The sequence below is a fragment of the Xenopus laevis genome, chromosome 6S, assembly GCF_017654675.1.
Source record: "Xenopus laevis strain J_2021 chromosome 6S, Xenopus_laevis_v10.1, whole genome shotgun sequence".
NCBI classification, from domain to species: Eukaryota; Metazoa; Chordata; class Amphibia; order Anura; family Pipidae; genus Xenopus; species Xenopus laevis.
This window is the reverse complement of record NC_054382.1, coordinates 74,449,593-74,471,229: the sequence shown is the minus strand read 5'-3', so window position 1 is coordinate 74,471,229 and position 21,637 is coordinate 74,449,593. Positions and strand designations below refer to the sequence as shown.

Below are 21,637 nucleotides of genomic sequence, written 5' to 3'. Positions count from 1 at the left end.
ATGATGCACAAGTTAGGGGATGGGAGGCACACTTTGCACACTGCCTTCATGCTCATAATTACCTCTATATTGTTGATATTCACACTATTTGGTTTGATTGCAGAAACCAAAACCAACATTTTGACCCCCTTATACAGAGATATTTATTCATCCAATTTCCCTGTGTCAGGCATCACAGATGCAGAAGACAAATGAGGACAGAATAGCTCACAAGAAAGAAAACAGTCTAGGCTAGGCCATAGTGGTGGCATGCTAACATATAGAAGAGCAAAGGTGAAATGAGGATGAGGAGATAAAGGAGATGGATGGAGGAGAGAGGAGAGCATACAGAGCTGAGTGTAGAGGGAATGACCCTTTCTAGACAAATCCTGTGCATATGGCATAAATTTATAAGTAGGGGCACATTTACTAAGCTTGAGTGAAGGATTTGAAGTTAAAAAACGTAGAAATTTCAAAGTTTTTTTTTGGGTACTTCGACCATGACTTCGAATTGAACGATTCAAACTAAAAATCGTCGAAGTACTGTCTCTTTAAAAAAAAAATTCGACTACCTACTTCGGCACTTTAAACCTACCGAGCATCAATGTTAGCCTATGGGGACCTTACCCATAAACTTTCTATGCTTTTTTTGATCGAAGGATAATCCTTTGATTGATGGATTAAAATCCTTCAAATTGTTCGAACGAACGATTTTTCCTTCGATCGAAGTATTTTCGGTAAATCCTTCGATGGTCGAATATCGAGGGTTAATTAATCCTCGATATTCGACCCTTAGTAAATGTGCCCCTAAGTGATCACATTAGTATTATTCATCTTTACCCTGAATAGAAGAAGTTTGAAATGATTGTCTGATAGGGAGTTGTTATGAATGTAGTGAGCTCAAGTAAGTAAGAAAAGCTACAAATGTATACAGCATTGTTTACTCATATTTTTTAATCGGTAAATATAAACTTCCACTAGGGATGAAGTCCATTTTCTACTCAATCATCTCAATTGAAAGGGAATATAACACATGGACATGATCATCAGGAGTTCTTTAGGATAAAACCATTAAATGACCTAGATAGTGCACGGATTCCAGGGCAGGAGTTAGGAGATTAGCAACCAACAGAAAGAGAATTGCAATGGCAGCAACTAATACAATCAGGGTGACAATTGGAGATATAATTATAAACTCCTCAATTATGCATTAACATTCATTTACCTTCAGAAAACTTATATAGGTCTGTTATATCTTGGGGGCTATCTCCGCCAATTTGTTTAGTCAATATCTTTTGTCCCACGTATGCTTTGTCAACATGTTCAATAACTTTGGATCCATCTTTCATTGCTCTAGAGTACACAATGTCACTGTTTACCTGTAAGTAAATAATGATATATTTATTGACCCATATCTATATTTTAATGAAATGCCAGATATGTAGCTACTATATATATTTAACTATCTATATATCTATATATATCTAGTCGATGTATATGTAGTAATTTGTTTAAGAAATAAATAAATATATATATCTATATATATCTATCTATCTATCTATCTATTTATATATATATATATATATATATATATATATAGCAATAGAATATAGCACACACTCCGGTCTTGTTTCTTAATTTATTAAACAAATTACTACATCGACGTTTCGGTTATGGTCTAAAATCTTTTTGAAGATGTAATGGCAAGTAAACCCAGTAAGATTAACAAATTTAAAAACGTCATCACCCCACCCCATTAGTGACATCATTAACATGCCCACACCGATCAAAAATCATGGTCCTAAAGGTGACCAGATTTAAACATTAAAGGAGAAGTGTCCTACTAAAACAACAAAATATTAAAGGGCAAATATACTACCCAAAAATCGAAAGAAATGATTAATCGGATTAATCTAGCACAGCTCCAAGAAACAGCTAAACGAACAGTATTCATTCAAGCCCATCAGTGAAAGTGTACCCAATGTCTTAATCCAAAAAGTTTCTCATTGTAGTAAGAGTTGAGATCGATCACTTCCCCGCTTAGGCATAGGGACATGATAAATAGCCATGTAGTTGATCATCAGCAATCAATGTCCTGCCTCTGATTATAGAGAAACAACATACCTCACTAAAAATAAACGGTGTGTCAAACTGGAAGCAGGCATGACCATGCTTAATGGCTTGAACGGATGCAGGCCCACATCGGAACATACCTATAGAAAAGGGGGGAAATTAATCATTGTAAAAGCACAGGTGTTACAGAATATAAAAAAAAAATCTTAACCCTGTAGGTCTAAGGTTGCTGATAAGAGTCAGAAAGCAATAACAAAGAAACACTTGTATGGAATAACTGTTGTGTATCAAAGCATTAACTATAAAGGGCTTGTTTACTAAAATGGGACAGGATGCAATGTTGAAAAAAAAAAGTGCAGATTGTCTTGTTCACAATGCACCTTGCCCCTGCTGCTGTTAGGTACATCTTCAGAAAAAGATTTATGCCTGACTGAATCTCCCATTAGAATCCAGCACTTTATCTAGCACGTCTTTCCTCTAGCACTTCTTTCATAGTTTTGAGCAAGCCTAATAGAAAGTGTTATTGAATAGTGAACTTTTTCTTTTCTCCGGTGTCTATAAGTTAATGTATAAAAGGTGTAAAATAAGTAATGTTCTGGGAATCACGTTGTTTGGATTTTGTACAGGTGTACCTTCATGGAAGAAATTATCTAGAACGGTTAGTTTGCTCCTAGGTATCAAAACTACTTTATCCATTGGCCAGATATCTGTCGGGAAGGCTTGAAAAGCCAGTCTATGTAGGCTGGCTTTAGGATCTAACCTTTGGCATAAGGGCTAATTCAGCCCTAAACACGAGTAGCCAAATGGGCAAAAATCTATGACGTAACTGTCCATGCCCCCTCACATAAAAATTTCTGGAGGGCCCAGCATGCACAGTCACAGTGCCTTCCATCTCGTTTACACCCTTTCCCTCCCTGTCTGTTGCTTGCCTGCCCTCTGCTTGCCTAACGGTATAAAATTTACTTGGCTTGTGAGGGGCTACCATATAGCAAACCTAGGGGCCTGTGCCCCCCCCCTTTTGGCAGTTGCAAAGATCTACTCCTTGGTGACCAAACCAAATCAGCAGATTTATGTATGGCAACCTTGACTCGTTTTAATGCATTTGGACCAGATCACTGGAAATGTGGCCAAACTGTACATGTGTGTATGTCACCTGATAAGGCCCCATCTTGCCAAGTACACAGGGTATCAGCAGATCTAGACATGAGAAGAACACCAGCTTTCACCCACCTCCACCAAGATACCCTTATGCGTGCCTTTGGTCCAAATTCATACAGAATATCTATGCCATTTTGCTGTTTGTAAAAGCATTGAATGCTTAATAACCTATGGGAGTTGATTTATCTTAATCTAAAGCAAGTCCAATGAAATTAGGATTAATATTATTGAATTATATATACTTATACTATACAAATAAAAAAATCAGATTGAATGCACTTAAAATGAATCTGTAATAGTTTACCATCACTGTTTTCCTGTGGTGTAGCATCTACAGCTTGCCATCCTCCAAAGCCAACAGGAAGATCAGGTCGAGTCATCCAAGCCTCATTCCAGCAATGATAATTCCTGTAAAATTTCAACATAATTCATATCTTGCTCAGAATTGGTCTGTGTTTTATGGATACCATCCTCAGATAAACTCATACCATACTAGATTATTTTATGGACACATGCCCACCTTTTTATCCCCTCTCCTTAAGTGTATATCCGCCCAAGAATAGGTACTGTGTTTTTGCAAATCTGCAATTTAAAATATTATATGTATTTGGTAGATTCCATTTGTGTTTGCGTTAGGGTTCAGGGAAGTAAAACGTACATCTGGAATACATATATAATTTGAGATTACACAGGGATAAGGCTGGTGGCAAAACAGTTATGAAAAGATGAAGGAAATAAGTGAGAAGTGTAGCATGCATTTATTTCTGGTGTGAGTCTCCATGATGTCTTTATACTTTATTCAAAATGCATCAGCTGCATACAATATTCGATTACAAGCATCTGGATAATTTTGCTTTTTAAATTGTCTGCACTCTGTCAAGTGTGAAGAAACTGATTTAATTCAAGTACCACTTATGCATTCCTGGTCTGTAAAATTTTAGCAGCAATAAAAATGTCAGTAAAAAAAAAGAATTGTTAAACTCTGGCCATTTCATTAATAATGGGCCAAAACAGAAAGTGAAAGAAGTCAGGAGGATCTAAAGCTTGTCTAACAAGGCATTTCAAAGCAAGAATAATTTCTCGGATCAAGGAAAACTTGTCAATGGAGAAACATAATGAGGCACAGACATACGAATAGAATTATTCAAGGAGACCTAGCTACAAATCTTGCATTTTTGATAACAGGAAGATTATTTTATCCCTCAAAACTGATAAGGTTAGCAAGAACAGGAAAAGGCTCTAGTTATTCGTCATGGAATTGTCTACGCAAATTGTGGTATTTAATTCTACATTTAAAGACTAATTAAAATTTTTAACGCAATAGCACTTTAGAAAGAACAAAAGAGTGCAGTTCCCAGTAATTCTCAAAAAAGTCAAAGTAAGCAGTAGAGTAATGGCTGTGTGAAAAGTCCTCTACTGGCACAGCACCATGTATTTGTTACAGTATATTTTTAGAGATAGAGGCCCTAGAGCAGTGGTTGACAGACTTCTACATTTCAAGCCAAGCTTGGAGATCTTACTTTGCTTAGGGCCCCTGTTAGCATATAACATGGTTACAGACAGAGGAAACCATTGTTGTTTCAGTCATTGAACCATAATTCAGCAAAAACAGCAAATAAGTGTTCACACCAAATGCCACCCTAACTGAGGGGGGCTTTCTTGTGTATTTAGGTGAGTAAATAGACATTCTCCCCAAATCTCACCCATTGTTACTTCTCCAGGTCCCCCTGGAGAAGTGTTATTTCTAGGAAACTAGGTAAGGGGAATGACATGAATGTATTTAGTTTAATCACTTTTAATCACTGTTAAGTTTGATACTGAGTTACAAATTATTTATCAAAATATATTGAAATCAACGTTTTATGATCTGCACCTTTCCATGCACTTGAAATTTTAACACAATGCTTATGCAGTCATATAGGGCATTTTTAGCAAATACTGTGGGTGTCACCTTGGCTTTGGTATGTTGACTTATAATGTTTATTGTGATAAGCACATTGCTCAAGAACAGTCTTGCTCATATCAAACACTACATACAACATGGGAAAAACAATAAGCAAACCAGAAATAATAAAATATATACAGTTACATCCAAGTGCCAAGATTTAATAGAAAGTAGGAACTCACCCAGTATAACTTGCATTGTAAGTGAGTTGGCAATGTATAGACAAAACTGGTACAGGACAGGGTCCAAAGTACAATAAATTAGTACAAATAGATTATTATTTGCATGTTTTCACCTTGCGCCTCACTTTAAAGGGCTTACATTTTTGTGCTCCACAAAGCATGGGTTCCAGGGCTAGAGTAGGCAACTGCCTAGAGCACAATTGCATAGGGGGGTTGAGCAAATTAGAGAAGGTCAGTTTGTCACCTGCGTGGGATGTGATGTGAATAACCAATAGTGTATGAATGGTGGGTGGGGGTGGTTTATGAACAATCAGAAATGGCAACACCGGGGAACTTGTGAGTAACTAGCAGCAGGTTTGGTGGGATGACTGTGTACTGGGCCTAGAACTCTGCACCTCCAGCCAGATTATTAATCCAGTTAAGTGAATGAGCATTTAGAAGAGCTAATTTGTGCCCTTTGTGCCTGGGGACTTTGTAAATGATAGCTATAGAATCAGGCCAGGATTTTGGGCTCCGGCGCCCTGAGGCCACTGGGTCCTAGTGCCCGCACCACTCTCGCAATGCCCCCGTCCGTGAGCGTGCGCATGCAATGGATCGTTGGGGATGATGTGTACAGGAGTATGCGTCCTCAGAGCTCCCTTGGATTGCAGCTAATCGTGCTGCCCTAGGCCCAGGCCTTTGTGGCCACACCACAAATCCAGGCCCGTATAGAATAATAAATAAAAATGTCTATATACATTTTAAAGATTAATTATAAATAACCCCTACAGGTATTAGGGAGATAAATGCTGCCAGATTGTTTCATTGGTGCCAATACTGGATCTTAGCCTCTAATAGAGCTCTAGGTGGTGGATTTGATTTTATAAAGAGCATTCAAGGGTTTCTTAAAAAGAAACTCAGGGGTGGAATTCAACAGTTAAAATAATAGTATGTGGTCAAGGAGAAGCCATGTCACTTCAGGAGGGTCTGCAGAACTTCTGCAGCATGTCAAGATAATGGATTAGGTACCTTTTTACATAATTTATTTAGGTACAAGGGTTAATGACCAGTGATCCATGGGGTTAGGTTTTTCTTGTCTAATGATCCTTACAAAGTAGTATTGACTTGTTTTAATCTGAAAAAAAAATACCAGAAGATTTCCTTTTTATGTAGGGCTTATTTAACAGATTGCTAGATAAATCTAGGCCAGGTGTAAACCATAACGGCAGTGAAATGGTCTGTTTCTGTATATTATATCCTCTTACAGTTTATTCAATTATTTATTGGTGTGCTATTAACGTTGCATTTTTCTGTTTAACATATTGAAAGCTGGCGTGTCACATACCAGATGGAGTCCTTTGTGAGAGAAGTGTTTGTTTTCCCATCCTCGTCGAGGTAGACATCTGTACGTAGATTGGCATCATTATCATGAGCAGAGAAATAATTGGTGATAATTCGTGCAGGTATTCCCAGGCATCGCAGAACTATGGAAAAGAGGAGAGAAGTCTTCAGCACTAAATAGTATCATTAGCAATTTTACAGCATTTCAGCAACACTCCTTTTTAGAACAATAGCAAATGTAAGTTATAACTGTAGAAATAAGTCAAATCAACTGGACTTGCTGTGTTTTTCTAAAAAAAACACAGCAAGTCCAGTTGATTTAACTTATTTCTACAGATATATCATGACCTGGATGAACCTTCACAAACGTAGCTATGAGTTCATTCAGATTCAAAGCTTCACAGTTAAAATCAGAAGTAAATGCCCAGTTTTAGAATGTACTGAAATACCATACATGGCATCTGTCATTGTAATTCTGCAACAACATACTTAAATTGCAAAAGCAGAGGTTTACAAAGTCACATCTGGCAAATCCTGCACTTGCTTTGGTTTTCTATTGTAATTAAATGTAAATGTCTTTTGCAATCTACACTCTTTCTATTAACTTCTTTTTTTTTTTTTTGTAAAAATACTATCAATAATCTGTACTTGTTCTATTTGTTCAGTGCAACCTAGTTAAATATGTTATTCTAAACATACTTTGTAATACTTAAGCTGAATTTTTTTTAACCTGGTTACAGCAATCAGTTAAACTACACCTAAAGATGCTTATTTATTAAAGGTTGGATTTTAGTGGTTTTAGAAACCAAAACTAAATTCACAAAACTACAACTGTAATAACTGAATTTAAAAAAAGTACAAAAAAATTTAAATCCACATATCATGAAAACTCTCTAAAAATTTGAGTTTTTCGGACATGTGGACATTAGGGATGTAGCGAACGTCGGAAAAAAAGTTTGCGAACATATTCGCGAACTTGCGTCAAAAATGCAAACGGTTCGCGAACGTCGCGAACCCCATAGACTTCAATGGGAAGGCGAATTTTAAAAGCTAGAAAAGACATTTCTGGCCAGAAAAATGATTTTAAAGTTGTTTAAAGGGTGCAACGACCTGGACAGTGGCATGCCAGAGGGGGATCAAGGGCAAAAATGTATCTGAAAAATACATTGTTGACACAGCGCTGCGTTTTGTGCTGTAAAGGGCAGAAATCACACTACGTCACTCAGGTGATGTTTCTGGACACGGAATGTGAAAAAGCTCACACAGCTAGGTGGCACTTGGTTAAAGACTGGGCAAACAATGCCTGCAAGGGCAACGTATACAGTAGTGGATACGGAATATATTATTGCTGCTGTAAAAACATCACTCAGGTGATGTTTACGGACACGGAATTATTATTGTTATTTAGACAGAATGTGAAAAAGCTCACACAGCTAGGTGGCACTTGCATACCTCCCAACTGTCCCTCTTTTGACCACTCAACCCCCTGTCCCTCTTTTGTACTGGAAAGTCCCTCTTTTCTCTGCACTGAACAGCCAGAAAAAAACCAGTTTCTAACTTAATTGGCTTTTGGCAGAGAGCTCAGAACAGCTAACAGGTGCAAATAAGATACTTTGTAACAATTTTTACTCTGGTTGGTGCTGGTGGTGGTGAACTACTAGGAGGAGCAGCACACCAGTCCCTCTTTTCTCTGCACTGAACAGCCAGAAAAAAAACAGTTTCTAACCTAATTAGCTTTTGGCAGAGAGCTCAGAACAGCTAACAGGTGCAAATAAGATACTTTGTAACAATTTTGACTCTGGTTGGTGCTGGTAGTGGTGAACTACTAGGAGGAGCAGCACACCAGTCCCACTCCCCAACACAGCTAGACTAATAGCACTGGGCTCTTACAGTAGCAAAGTAAAAAAAACAAAAAAGAAAATAAAAGCAGTTCTTACAAGGACTATTGGGTTACAGGCAGCAGTCAGCAGATGAGAGATCAGCAGCAGGACAGCTGCCCACAGCAGCTACATACAGAGCACTGCAGTAGAAGGTAGATTACTAGTCAGCAAAGCTACCTAACCTAAAATGTCCCTCAAATCCCTGCAGAGTTCTGTCCCTACAATACAGAGCAGTATCAAGTAGATTACTAGCCAGCAAAGTTACTATCAACTGTCCCTCAAATCACTAACAGCTCTCTCCCTACACTAGCTCTTCCAAGCACACACAGGCAGAATGAAAAAACGCTGCAGGGCTTCAGTTTATATATGGAAGGGGAGTGGTCCAGGGGGTGTGGGGGTGGTCCAGGAGGGAGAGCTTCCTGATAGGCTGCCATGTATCTGCTGGTCTGGGGGAGAAATGGCAAAAAAAAACGCCAGCTAAGGCGAACCCAAATTGGCGAACGTCGCGCGACGTTCGCGAACATTCGGCGAACGCGAACAGTCGATGTTCGCGCGAACAAGTTCGCAGGCGAACAGTCCGCGACATCCCTAGTGGACATGTGAAAAGAAATCTGATTAGGCAAGTCACTGTTCTGTTTTGGCCATTCCCAGAAATACCTGACCTACTTGAAAAGCAATTCACATATGGGTAAGCCCTGACCAACATGCAAAAAGGGACAGTAATAAAAGTAAAAGACTAAACAATGATCTGTTAGTTCTTTGTAATAGAAAACAAGTGGATCTCTGTCTAATCCACATGATGGGCTAAATTGGGCTGGTCTGATTATTGACCTGGGACCAACAACTGGATAATATTGCAGGTCTGCATAGACCTGCGTAGATGTAGATCAGGCAAGGGTTGTATCATCAGGATTTTCAATCCTACCCAATAGATATTTGGTTGATTTCTGGCCAGATATCAGTCAGGTAGGCCCTCTTAAGGACCCCATACATGGGCCAATAAGCTGCCAACTTGATCTGGAGGGGACAAAATAGCAGTTTTTAAATATCAGATGATTGCTAATGGTTACTACATTGCAGCAATAAGGCAGCAAAAGCATATATTTGCTTTATGGTCTACGGCAGGCATGTCCAAAGTCAGGCCCGGGGGCCAAATGCGGCCCATTTTCAAATTTACACCGGCCCTCATCCTCCATCATAAAATTAATAATAATGCGGCCCGCCAGCACAGAGCAATCAGGAGTTGCCTAGCCATAGCAGTAATATTTGGGCACATTAGTGAAATGATCTGCCACTTGGTCTATACTGCTGCCTGTGTGCTGAAGGTGTTAGCAATAGACAAGTACTGGAATGTAGTGATGCGCCGCTCTCGCATTATTCTTTAGGGCTGACGTCCCAGTACAGTAAAATAAAGAAGTATGTGAGAGCGGTGCATCACTACGTGCCGTTACGTGTCTATTGCTAACACCTTCAGCACACAGGCAGCAGTATAGACCAAGTGGCAGATCATTTCACTGATGTGCCCAAATATTACTACTACGGCTATGCGATTCCTTGTTTTAAAGGAGAAGGAAAGTCTAAAATAAAATAATGCTGTAATTATTGGCCATAAGATGTATATACTTTTACCAGCAGGCATTTCTTCATTCAGTTTCTCATTATTTCTTGAGCTGTAATCCTTTTTCATATAAATGGCAAGCTGCACAGAAACGGATATCTTTGCTGCAGTCCATAAATCCCTCAAATCAGGGCACACGCATGCGCCATTAGTCTCAGCAGTGCCCTGCACATGCGCACTATGACCTCCTGGCTTCCCTTTGAACAGACAACGTTCGGGTCACGTGATCCAATAGTTTGTTCGTTTGTCATCCCTAACGTCTTTGCCGCCACCTGCATTTACAAACCTGTCAATATGACTGATGTTCCCTGCTGTCGGGTAAGAATGGGAAAGCTTTGAAGCTCCTGCGCTTGCTGGTTTTGATTTACAGTTTGCAGCAAGCGGAGAAGCAGAGGAGTGAAACGATCGTTGTAGAACATATTGTGCTTATTCAAAAAATGTGCACTGTTCTAAGCAATATGAATGTGACGGAAATGGGTCCCTGTTTATGCTGACTCTGTAGATACATACACGCGCTTATTTGGTTATGTCATAGGGTCAAGAAGAGGTGCATGCGCACTAGTGGTAAAGCGCAGGGAGGAAGTGATGTGGTGATTTGAAAATGGCGGCGCCAAAGCTTATACTATGCAAAATCTTTGGAATGCAAGTGCACAAATACAGTAATACCATTGCACTTTTCAATGCAGCGTTTCAGGAGGGGGGGTAATGCTGAAGAGAAAGAGGGAGGTTGTTTTTTTTAACTTTCCTTCTCCTTTAATGAGTTAAATGATGTTAATGGTTCAAAGAATGTCAGGCTGAATGGTCGGTCCCCACACATGTTCACCTCACCAAATCTGGCCCTCAGTGCAAAAAGTTTGGACACCACTGGTCTACGGAGAAATTTAAGGAATTGTTACATAATGGTAGCTCAAGTGCATAAAAACAATTATACTAATGTAATTTTCTATGTAAGCAACAAACTATGGTCTCATACCATCTATTTCACAGAAAATACACGAAAGATAAAAAAAAATATTTATAAATGGTATTTTTTTACTTTAACTTTTGTACTTTATTTTACAGAGTTCTTACATCCAGTGAACAGTATATTCAACATTTTCATGGTTTAATTAAAGCCATTTCTTTGCTTGTCATAGGAAAAAAAGACAAGACTGCTGAACTAGAACCCACCATGGTGAGAAATGTAAAGTAAAATATGCACAGATTGTAAATATATTTACAGTAGGTTTCCAAATGAAATGTGTTATAAAGTCATATGATAACCATTACACAACTGCTGCCCTTGCTATTTATAGGTCCAACTTGTTAAACAGAATCCATCCCCCTCCTTCTGGGTCACATGAGAGAGACTAGTTTTACACAGCTAATAATAAGGTCTCGGGGGAAGCAGAGCTTCATGTAGAATAGCAAGGAATTGGAGCTCATTTACTATAGTATCCCTGAAAGTTTGATAATTTAGCAGGACTGTTTGAATAGAGCTCTGATACATGAATTTCAAGCTCTCAGCCCTCCAGCTGAATTATTGGTTTCCACAGCCAAACAGTGGTTAAGATTAAAAGGCAAATAGGTAGAAATTGGTGATACCCAAGGAAAGCTCGACCAATGCATGTTGCTGTGTCAGTACATATATTACATCATGTTTGGTCTCATGAGGGTTTAGTCTTTCCTGATCCACACATCACTACTGGAGACATATGTTGTTTTGTAGGGTTGTATATTCATCTGTACTGCACATGGATTGTACATGGATACTGTCATGGGAAAAAACTTTTTTTTCAAAATGAATCAGTTAATAGTGCTGCTCCAGCAGAATTCTGCACTGAAATTCATTTTTCAAAAGAGCAAACAGATTTTTTTATATTTAATTTTGAAATCTGACATCGGGCTAGACATATTGTCAGTTTCCCAGCTGCCCCCAGTCATGTGACTTGTGCTCTGATAAACTTCACATCTTTATTGCTGTACTGCATGTTGGAGTGATATCACCCCCCCCCAGAAGCCTAACAATAGAACAATAAGAAGGTAACCAGATAGCAGCTCCCTAATACAAGATAACAGCTTCCTGGTAGATATAGGAACATCACTCAATAGTAAGACCCAGGTCCCACTGCAACACATTCAGTTACATTGAGTAGGAGAAACAACAGCCTGCCTGAAAGGAGTTCCATCCTAAAGTGCTGTCTCTTACTGAAAGCACATGACCAGGCAAAATTACCTGAGATGGCTGCCTACACACTAATATTACTAAACTAACTAAAAAAAATACACTTGCTGGTTCAGGAATTAAATTTTATATTGTAGAGTGAATTATTTGCAGTATAAACAGTGTAATTTAGAAATAAAAACGACATCATAAAAACCATGACAGAATCCCTTTAATAATAAATAATTAAAGTTGCCTATGAGTTAAAAACAATAAAAACATTTTTTTTAAAAAAAAAAAAAGTTACCTATGAGTACCAATTACCCACAGAGGATTTTGAAAGTTTGTGTGACTTGGAATTACTAATAGCAGCATTTTTTTTACCACTGGCAATTTACATTATCATTGGTGGGGAAGCATTTGGAGAAGATTACTTATGCTCCGAAGAGGAGATTCATCTCTACGTGTGCCATTGCCCTAAAGGTTACACTTTCACATAGTTCTTTCAGACACACAGTTTGGGTGCTTTGTCCAGCATTGCCCAATTTTGCCTTCTTTGAGAATCACCCTAAGTTACTGTAGCTCTGCCTGCACCTGACCTATCCCCCAAACTGGGCCACCAAAGACACCATGTGCACAAAATGGAGGCCTGAAAGTAAGAGAATGAAGATGCTGTATGTCCTGGGTGGTGGGGCAGTTTTTACACTCAGGATGTTACATGGCATTTCCAGTCCCTGGAAATGAAACAGATGTTTCATTTTCCTTTTGCACTATTGGTTCTCCATTCATACAAGATTATAAATGTTCAAAATGCTTTATATACTGTATTTAGAAGAAAGTTCCACATCGTTGCTTGAATTTATTTAAATACTTACATGTATTGAAGACACCAGCAAAGACCCAGCACTGGCCATATTTCACTGGAAGACCTGAACTGTGGTATTCTAACAGGATATCTACACTTCCTGTCCAGGCAGATGGGGACACTCCAAAAGAATAATCATTTTTCCAATTCCCAGCAATAACGCCATCATCATCTTTCGAATTTATCTAAAGGAAAACGTAATAATTGATGAAAAACATTATGTATTTTGTGTTATATAAATCTAAATACTATTTGTTATGTATTAAATGAAACTATTCTGTACATGCTGCACTTGAAGGAATGATCAATGCATGCAGTACCCATGATGGATTGCTTCCAATTAATGTTTGTGGGAAGTGGCACAAGCAGTTCTGAATAGGAAAATATAACCTGAAAATAGACACAGACATCAAGAGGATGTATTTGGGAACCAGACTTTGATTGGCTTGACAAGAGGTGACAGTTAAAATGCTCCATGTTCCATTGCCCAGAAGGTCCCTGGGGGAACCATCACCACTCGTAACAGTAAAACAAGTGTGCTAGTTGTAGGGTATGACAGAAAACAGCTTATCTACTGAGTTAATACAAAGGCAAAATGTGACTTCTTCCTGCTACTTCCTACTTAAGAAAAAAGTATTTATTGTATTTGAGAGAGGCTTTATTTTTAAAAACACCAAATACTATTATTAAATTCAATTTCGACCGTTCGCCATCTAAAACCTGCCGAATTGCTGTTTTCACCTATGGGGGACCTCCTAGAACCTATCTGGAGTCAATTGGTGGACTCCAGAAAAATCAAAGGTTTTTTTTGGGAAAAACTTTGAATCGAATTTGATCGAAAGCGCTATTCCTTCGATTCGTATTTGGCCGAATACGGACCTATTCGATTGAAAATGGACCTATTTGACCAAAATTTGGCTTTATTTTGGTTGGTCTTTTTTAATTCGAATTTTGAAGTTTTTTTCAATTCGAAATTCGACCATTGATAAATATGCCCCTTATAACAGGGTTTCAGGTACTTGGAACTCCATATACCTGGTTTCTTTCTAATCACAAGGGCATATTTTTGACCCTCCCCTTACCCCACCCAATATGTTTTTTTAAAGTTAACAAGAAAATGTGCTTTGGAATTCCAGGTGACCCCTTCACCCCACCTTATGCAGAGTGCCACTTCTACTCTATGGAGGAGTGAGGATTCATAGAACCCTTTATTTATTTAATGGCACAGTAAAGTACCTTGGATAGCTTATTATAATTCTTTACTACATTTTTTAGAGGAATATACATTTTGGTTTACCCTAAGGTTGTCAGTTCTTCATAATATTCATGGCTTTAGGTAGAGGACTGGTCTGTGCTGGAAGTGGTATGTAAAATAGGAAGTTTGTTGTGTTACTTCTTTTGGACTTCCCTATTTGGTGCAGGTCTAATCACCAATAGAAACCAATCAACAGGTGGCATTGTATATCTATTTATAAGGAAAAATCTTATTGGTTTCTATTGGTTACTGCATCTTGTGTTTTTATTACATATGGGGAAACTCTGTAACTGATAGCTCTGCTTGACATTTAAAATTCTGAAGAAATTAAATGTGTGACATGTTATAACAACAATCTGGTGCCTAGATTATTGTGTAGGAACACTGTGAGCTTTTCATCCAACCCACAGCAATGGCATATCTCAGGAGGAGAATCCTGAGTTCTACCTGAATAGAAACCCACATGGGGGTGCAGGATTTCTATTGTGGACTATAGTCTATCAAAGTTATGTGATGCTAAGGAAAAGTGAAAATTCTTCAATCTCTGTCTAGAACACAATCCTTTGGCTCTTCGTACTTTGCTAAATGTTTACAAAAATTCACCTCTTAAAATGCACAAATATATTCTTATATCAAATCCAACACGCACACACATGAAACTCACCAATACCACATTGGCATTTTTTTGTTCTGTGTGTATCTATTCATACTCTTTCATTTTCTCCTAACAGTCGTTATTTCCTTTTCCGTTTGTGCTTGTAACAACCATATTTTTTTTTATTTACAAGTACACATCTATTTTGTTCACATTTATATCTGTGCAATGTCTTATTAGATTCTTGTACCAAGTAATGGCCCAGATGAGATGCATTGCTTTCATTCTTCTGAAACTGCAAATTAAACCCCTAGATTTTCATACATATATAACATAGATACTCATTAAGTTTGCATGTTTATAATTGCTGTGTGCTTATAAATAGTGTGCCATGATTCTGAGCCAATTAACCTTTTGATCGAATGGAGGAAAATGGGAGAAATTATTCCTCATTAACACAAAAGTGGTTCTACATAAAAGAGAGCTATTATTTTGTTAGTATAAAATATATTTGTTTGCTTACTATGTCATGGGTGAGATTAAAAATGCATCCATTTAATTTGAATTTTTGTAATTATTCTACAGTTGCTGTATCGCACACTGGATGTTAATCGTTGTTAGAACAAATGTCTATATATTTATTTATTTGATAGCAAATGGGTAAGCAATACGTTCTGAAGGTTTTACACCACTTTTTTTTCCATCTATAAACTCACTATACCCAGGTGGGGTGCCAAACAATTAATATTAAGGCAGAGAGGTGTTGCCAATATTTAACAAGGAATTATGGTTGCAGCCAGGTATTTACCATCCATTGAGTCTAAAAATCTATTGCATGGAAGATATTTGGGGGAATATCACTGAATAAATTGTGAGTAAAAAACTCACACATTTTTAATTTGTTTTTAAAGTATTTTAAAGTTTTTGACTTCGAATTGTGCCTTTCTTCATCGTTCAGGAAAACAACCTGTTAGTACCAACAGTTAGGGGCACATTTACTAAGGGTCAATATCGAGGGCTAATTAACCCTCGATATTCGACTATCAAAGTTAAATCCTTCGACTTCGAATATCGAAGTCGAAGGATTTACCGCTATTCGTTCGATCGAACGATCGAAGGAATAATCGTTGATCGAACGATTAAATCCTTCGAATCAAACGATTCAAAGGATTTTAATCCATCGATCGAACGAAATTCCTTCGATCAGAAATTAGCTAGAAAGCCTATGGGGACCTTCCCCATAGGCTAACATTGATGCTCGGTAGGTTTTAGGTGGCAAAGTAGGGGGTCGAAGTTTTTTTTAAAGAGACAGTACTTCGACTATCGAATGGTCGAATAGTCGAACGATTTTTAGTTCGAATCGTTCGATTCGAATTCAAAGTCATAATCGAAGGTCAAAGTAGCCAATTCGATGGTCGAAGTAGCCAAAAAAAACCTTCGAAATTCGAAGTATTTTTCATATGCTTTTACAAAATAGGTGTGGTGCAAGATGGTGCCTGCAAATCCCACTGCACATATTATGACTTGTGCACAAAGGCAAGTGTAGAAAAGTGTCAGGGCACCTTGCTTCTGCTCCTTGCTTCTAGCAGGACTCATCAGGAGTTGAACATACTTTGGAGGACATTAAGTCCTAAAGTAAACTGGCAGAGAAGTCCTTCCATCTGTTAAAAGACGGAATATTAAGGGGTTGTTTATTAAAGGTCGAATTTCCAAATGAGAATTTTTTTACTCGAACGTACTCACAACTCGAATGGGAAAAAATGTATATACAATTGAATGGGAACGACACGAAAATTCGTATTTGAAAAATTCGAATATCAGGAAGCTTATTAAAATCTTCAAATGGTTCAACAGACCTCTGCCATTGACTTGTAAATTAACTCGGCGGGTATAAGGTGGCGAATATTTGAATTAGAACTGTTTCCAGGGTCAAGGTGTGATAAATCTCACATTCAAATTCGAGTTCTGACTAAAGAAAAAATTTGAAATTCCAATTCCAATTTACCATTCGAACCTTAATAAATCTGCCCCTTATTGCCCTAATACCTACACTTAGGTGCAGATTTATCAACGGTCGAGGTGAATTTTCGAATGAAAAAAAATTTCGAATTTCGAGCTATTTTTTGTGTACTTCGACTAGGGAATAGTCCAAATTCGGAATTTGAAAAAAATTTGAAAATTCGAATATCGAAATTTATCATGTACTGTCTCTTCAACATTCGACCATTTGCCAAATTGCTGTTTTAGCCTTTGGGGGACCTCCTAGAACTGGATTCAATTGGTGGACTTTGAAAAATGTAAGTTTTTTTTGGGAAAAACTTTGAATCGAATTCGATCGAATGCGCTATTCCTTCACTTTAAACGATTCGAATTTGGCCCAATACAGACTTATTCAACCAAAAAAAAACCTTCAACCTAATTTTGGTTGGTCTTTTTGAATTTGAAGTTTTTTCAATTCGATATTCGACCTTTGACAAATATGCCCCTTAGAGTTCATAGGTATTTGTAAAAACACCCATGAACTCGAAATTCGAATAAAAACGACAATCAAAATTTTTCCAAAAAATTCAAATTTTTCAAACTCGGGTGAATGGGATCGACCCGAAACCCGAAACGAGGGCTGCAAACAAATCCAAATTGATCCCACAACGTCCCCCATAGGCTAAAACAGCAATTCAGCAGGTTTAAGGTGGCGAATAGTCAAATTTGATTTCTTAAAGGGACGATACATTTCAAAATTCAAGAATCCCTTTTTTATGCAACATAAATAAAATAATACACACAGACCTGGGAAATAAAGTAACTGACAAATCAGAAACTGTTTCACATGAATCCATTTCACTTCCATCAATAAACCAATTATTTTACCCCCATGTGCGGTTAAATTTATTATACAGCTCATACTGTTTTATAAGCATTTGAAACAATGTTAAGATGTTGCCCTCAATTAGGCCTCCAGCGTCTTCAATTTCTTTGATGGCGTGAGCAATTTTAGTGTAATACTGTTTCTTCAGTGAATGCAAATGGCTTAGTACTATAGATCCACATTTGCCCTGCCATTTTTCATTTAACATGAACTTTTGCCCATAAAGACTAAGGTTTATGTATCTGTCAAGAAGTTATCTGAGGAAAGGCAAATATAATATAAAATATTAGCACAGTAAGACTCTGGTTACTTCATAAAGAGTACCTCATTGTAAAATATTCTTGCAATTACTATTATTACTCAGTATAATGGCAGAATGACATCTCCCATTTTAATCAAATCATTACAATTTTTATAAATAATTTCCTTTATTCGCTGTAGTCATAAAACAGTACCTTGTAATTGATCCTATCTAAGATATAATTAATCATTACTGGAGGAGAAACAATCCCATTTGGATTATTTGATAAAAACCCCTACCCTACATAGTCCTCTCTTCCTGCTCCCCCCGCATAAGTGCCCCATTCCATTACTTACCTCTCTTTGCAGAATCAGCACAGTGGAGCTGACGGACGCAATGTTCCGGCTCTTCGGTCTTCTTCTAGAAGTGAGCGCCGTATTGGCGCATGCGCAGTTGGAGCAGTCTTCTCGTTCGTGGTAACTGCACATGCGTCGAAAGTGACGGAAATTGGTTAAGGGAAGGAAGACAACCTGAAGAATACTGAAGAGCCGGAAGATGGCGCCTGTGAGCTCTGTTGCGCTGACTCTGCAACGAGAGGTAAGTAATGGATTAGGGGCATTTACAGCTGTTAACACATGTGCAGGGGGGAACAGGTAGGGGGGGCTATGTAGATTAATTAGTGGGGGGGGTTGAATTCTCCTTTGATGCAAGCAAAGCGTTTGTATGCTAAAATTCAGCAAAATGATACTTAGGGCCCCATTTATGCTTGCTAAAGCATTTTGGCTGTTCAGGAGAACACTGATCTACTGGTTTAAATGTGCCAATGGAGAAAATGCAATCAGCTCTCTTCCACCCCTCATTTTGACTTAAAAATGCATACCTTTATGTTTGTGCACCCAAAAGAGAGCAGATAGTGTTGTGGATTGCACCTTGGGTGATTTAATAAATAATCAATAGTTATATTCAGGGCCTTAGCAGCTAATGTCACACAAGATTACTTTTTTCTACCATTGAAATCTTAATTTAACAGTTGATATAACCCTGATTCAAACAAATTATGACAGTCACAAAATATACAGCATTTATGTTTCATGTAAATAAATATGGAAAGCCATACAAACTGACTTGACATTGTTACTTTGATTAGGGATGCATCAAATCCAGAATCTGGACAAAGTTTTTTGCAAGAATCAGATCTATCTGGATCCTTTGAACTGGCCATAGATGCAAAGATCCCTCCCCATCTCAAGACCTGCCACTAACCATTCCGATCAAATAAAGTAGTAAAAGAACAGATCAGCCAATGTTCTGCCCCTGACAGCAATCGTACGAGAGTTTATGTCTGACAAAGCTGGTGACAGTCTCCCACTGAAAATCGTACGATCGGCAATACATGCAGAGATATTATCGGCAGCCAACACAAATCTTTTAACCTGTCCGATCGACCAAACGACCGATCTCCGTGGGACGAAAAATGTCGAGACTCTCCACACACTGTCCAAAAATCGGATCTTTGCGTCTATGGCCAGCTTTATTTGTACCAAATACAAACTAAAAAGTTACATTAAAGTCATGTGATTATAAAACAGTGGATAAGTACAGGAAACAAAATATTTTATGATTTTTGGAGGATTTTTCTCAAATTTGAATAGCAAATTATGCTTTAGATTCAGCTGGGTATTTGTCTGTGTATTTGTTGGAGATTTGGCATATAACTATATCCAAAAGTTATGAATTTGGTGCAGAGATCAAAAAGTTGTATGATTTCTTATTTGAATAAAAGTAGCTTTTTTTTAGATATGTTCTGACCCAGAATTAATTAGCAATAAAAAGGAAACTGTAGTTTTGCCAGGACAGTTAAACAGTTAATTAGAAAAACATGATAACCTTTATAAAGAATGGAATAAAACATGGCAGTATATACCCTATTCTGCATTGTATTATGTCAAGTATTCTGCAGGACTCCAGCCATAAATCATAGAGAAACAGAATTGCAGTTAAAAAGTGGTCTAAAAACACTGACTTTGGTAGGCCATCACAGTGATAATAACACAATAATAAGTAACAGTGTTTCTGAAATGGTAACAGAATATTGTGACAGCTTAGCCCCAGTGTGATATCCACACAGCAGCAAACTTGTCATCTGCATTGCCCTCTAGTGATCAGCTTCATCCATACTCCTGGCAGTTTTCTAGCAGGATCTGGCCTTACTGTCATCTGAGACACAGATAAATCTTATTGCTTTCTTCTTTCACAGGATACATGTGGATTAATGTTAATGAGTTTTTTGATGATTGGTTCCTGGAACCCGGGACTCTCATTGACAGCTAAATAACAGCTCCATTGATCTGAATTGTATTTGTGAGTTATAATGGCAATGAAGTTTCATTATAGATTATTATGATCATCAGGTTTCCACAACACTCAAACCCCTACATACTGTACATATCTAATATTGTTTAGAAGAAAAAGCCTAAATATGAATACTCTCAGTGGGTTGTTAATACAGCAGTAGGAAATTGTTTTTTTTTTTTCTTTGTTTTTTTTTTTTTGAGAAAAGCCAACTAGTTCAATACACCTTTTCCATTTCTATGATTTTAATCACCTCATGTGTTCTTATTTCTGTCTATCCTACCGTATGCTTTTGAAAGAGGGTCTTTTCATTTTGTGCAAGGAGTTCACTATTAGATCTGTCCACAAAAGTGACATATTGCATGCTGCTTTGGCTCTGTGAATATACAGTCATATGAAAAAGTTTGGGAACCCCCCTCTCAGCCTGCATAATAATTTACTCCACTTTCAACAAAAAAGATAGAAGTGGTAGTCTTTCATTTCCCAGAAACACCTGCGGTACTGGGGTGTTTTCTGAACAAAGATTTTTAGTGAAGCAGTGTTCATTTGTATGGAATTAAATCAAATGTGAAAAACTGTCTGTGCAAAAATTTGGGTACCCTTATAGTTTTGCTAATTTTAATGCATTAAACTGCTCAATACTGATTACTGGCAACAGCAAATTGGTTGGATTAGCTCTTTAAGCCTTGAAATTCATAGGCAGGTGTGACAGCATGAGATCCTCAAAGCAACTCTCAAAAGATCTGAAAAAAAGAATATCATGGAAAATCTATGGGATGATTTGAAGCAGGCTGTCCATGCTCGGCAACCATCAAATTTAACTGAACTGGAGAGATTTTGTATGGCCGAATGGTCAAAAATACCACCATCCAGAATCCAGACACTCATCGAAGGCTATAGGAGGCATCTAGAGGCTGTTACAAAAGGAGGCTCAACTAAGTATTGATGTAATATCTCTGTTGGGGTGCCCAAATGTATGCACCTGTCTAATTTTGTTATGATGCATATTGCATATTTTCTGTTAATCCAATAAACTTTATATCACTGCTGAAATACTACTGTTTCCATAAGGCATGTTATATATTAAAAGGAAGTTGCTACTTTGAAAGCTCAGCCAATGATAAGCAAAACTCCAAATAATTAAGAGGGGCTCCCAAACTTTTTC

At 37.8% G+C, this 21,637-nt stretch overlaps 1 protein-coding gene across 5 annotated transcripts in view; it reads right to left on the bottom strand.

The window, feature by feature from the left end:
- The window catches only part of f13a1.S (coagulation factor XIII, A1 polypeptide S homeolog), a 121,106-nt gene that overhangs the window by 16,022 nt on the left and 83,447 nt on the right, over positions 1 to 21,637 (bottom strand). For all 5 annotated transcript variants that reach the window (XM_041567674.1, XM_041567675.1, XM_041567676.1 and 2 more), the window contains 5 exons: positions 13,174 to 13,348; positions 6,662 to 6,800; positions 3,515 to 3,618; positions 2,104 to 2,192; positions 1,205 to 1,358 (listed from right to left, as the gene is read on the bottom strand). In XM_041567674.1, the coding sequence (XP_041423608.1) occupies positions 1,205 to 1,358; positions 2,104 to 2,192; positions 3,515 to 3,618; positions 6,662 to 6,800; positions 13,174 to 13,348 (661 nt within the window). The remainder of the gene's footprint in view (positions 1 to 1,204; positions 1,359 to 2,103; positions 2,193 to 3,514; positions 3,619 to 6,661; positions 6,801 to 13,173; positions 13,349 to 21,637) is intronic.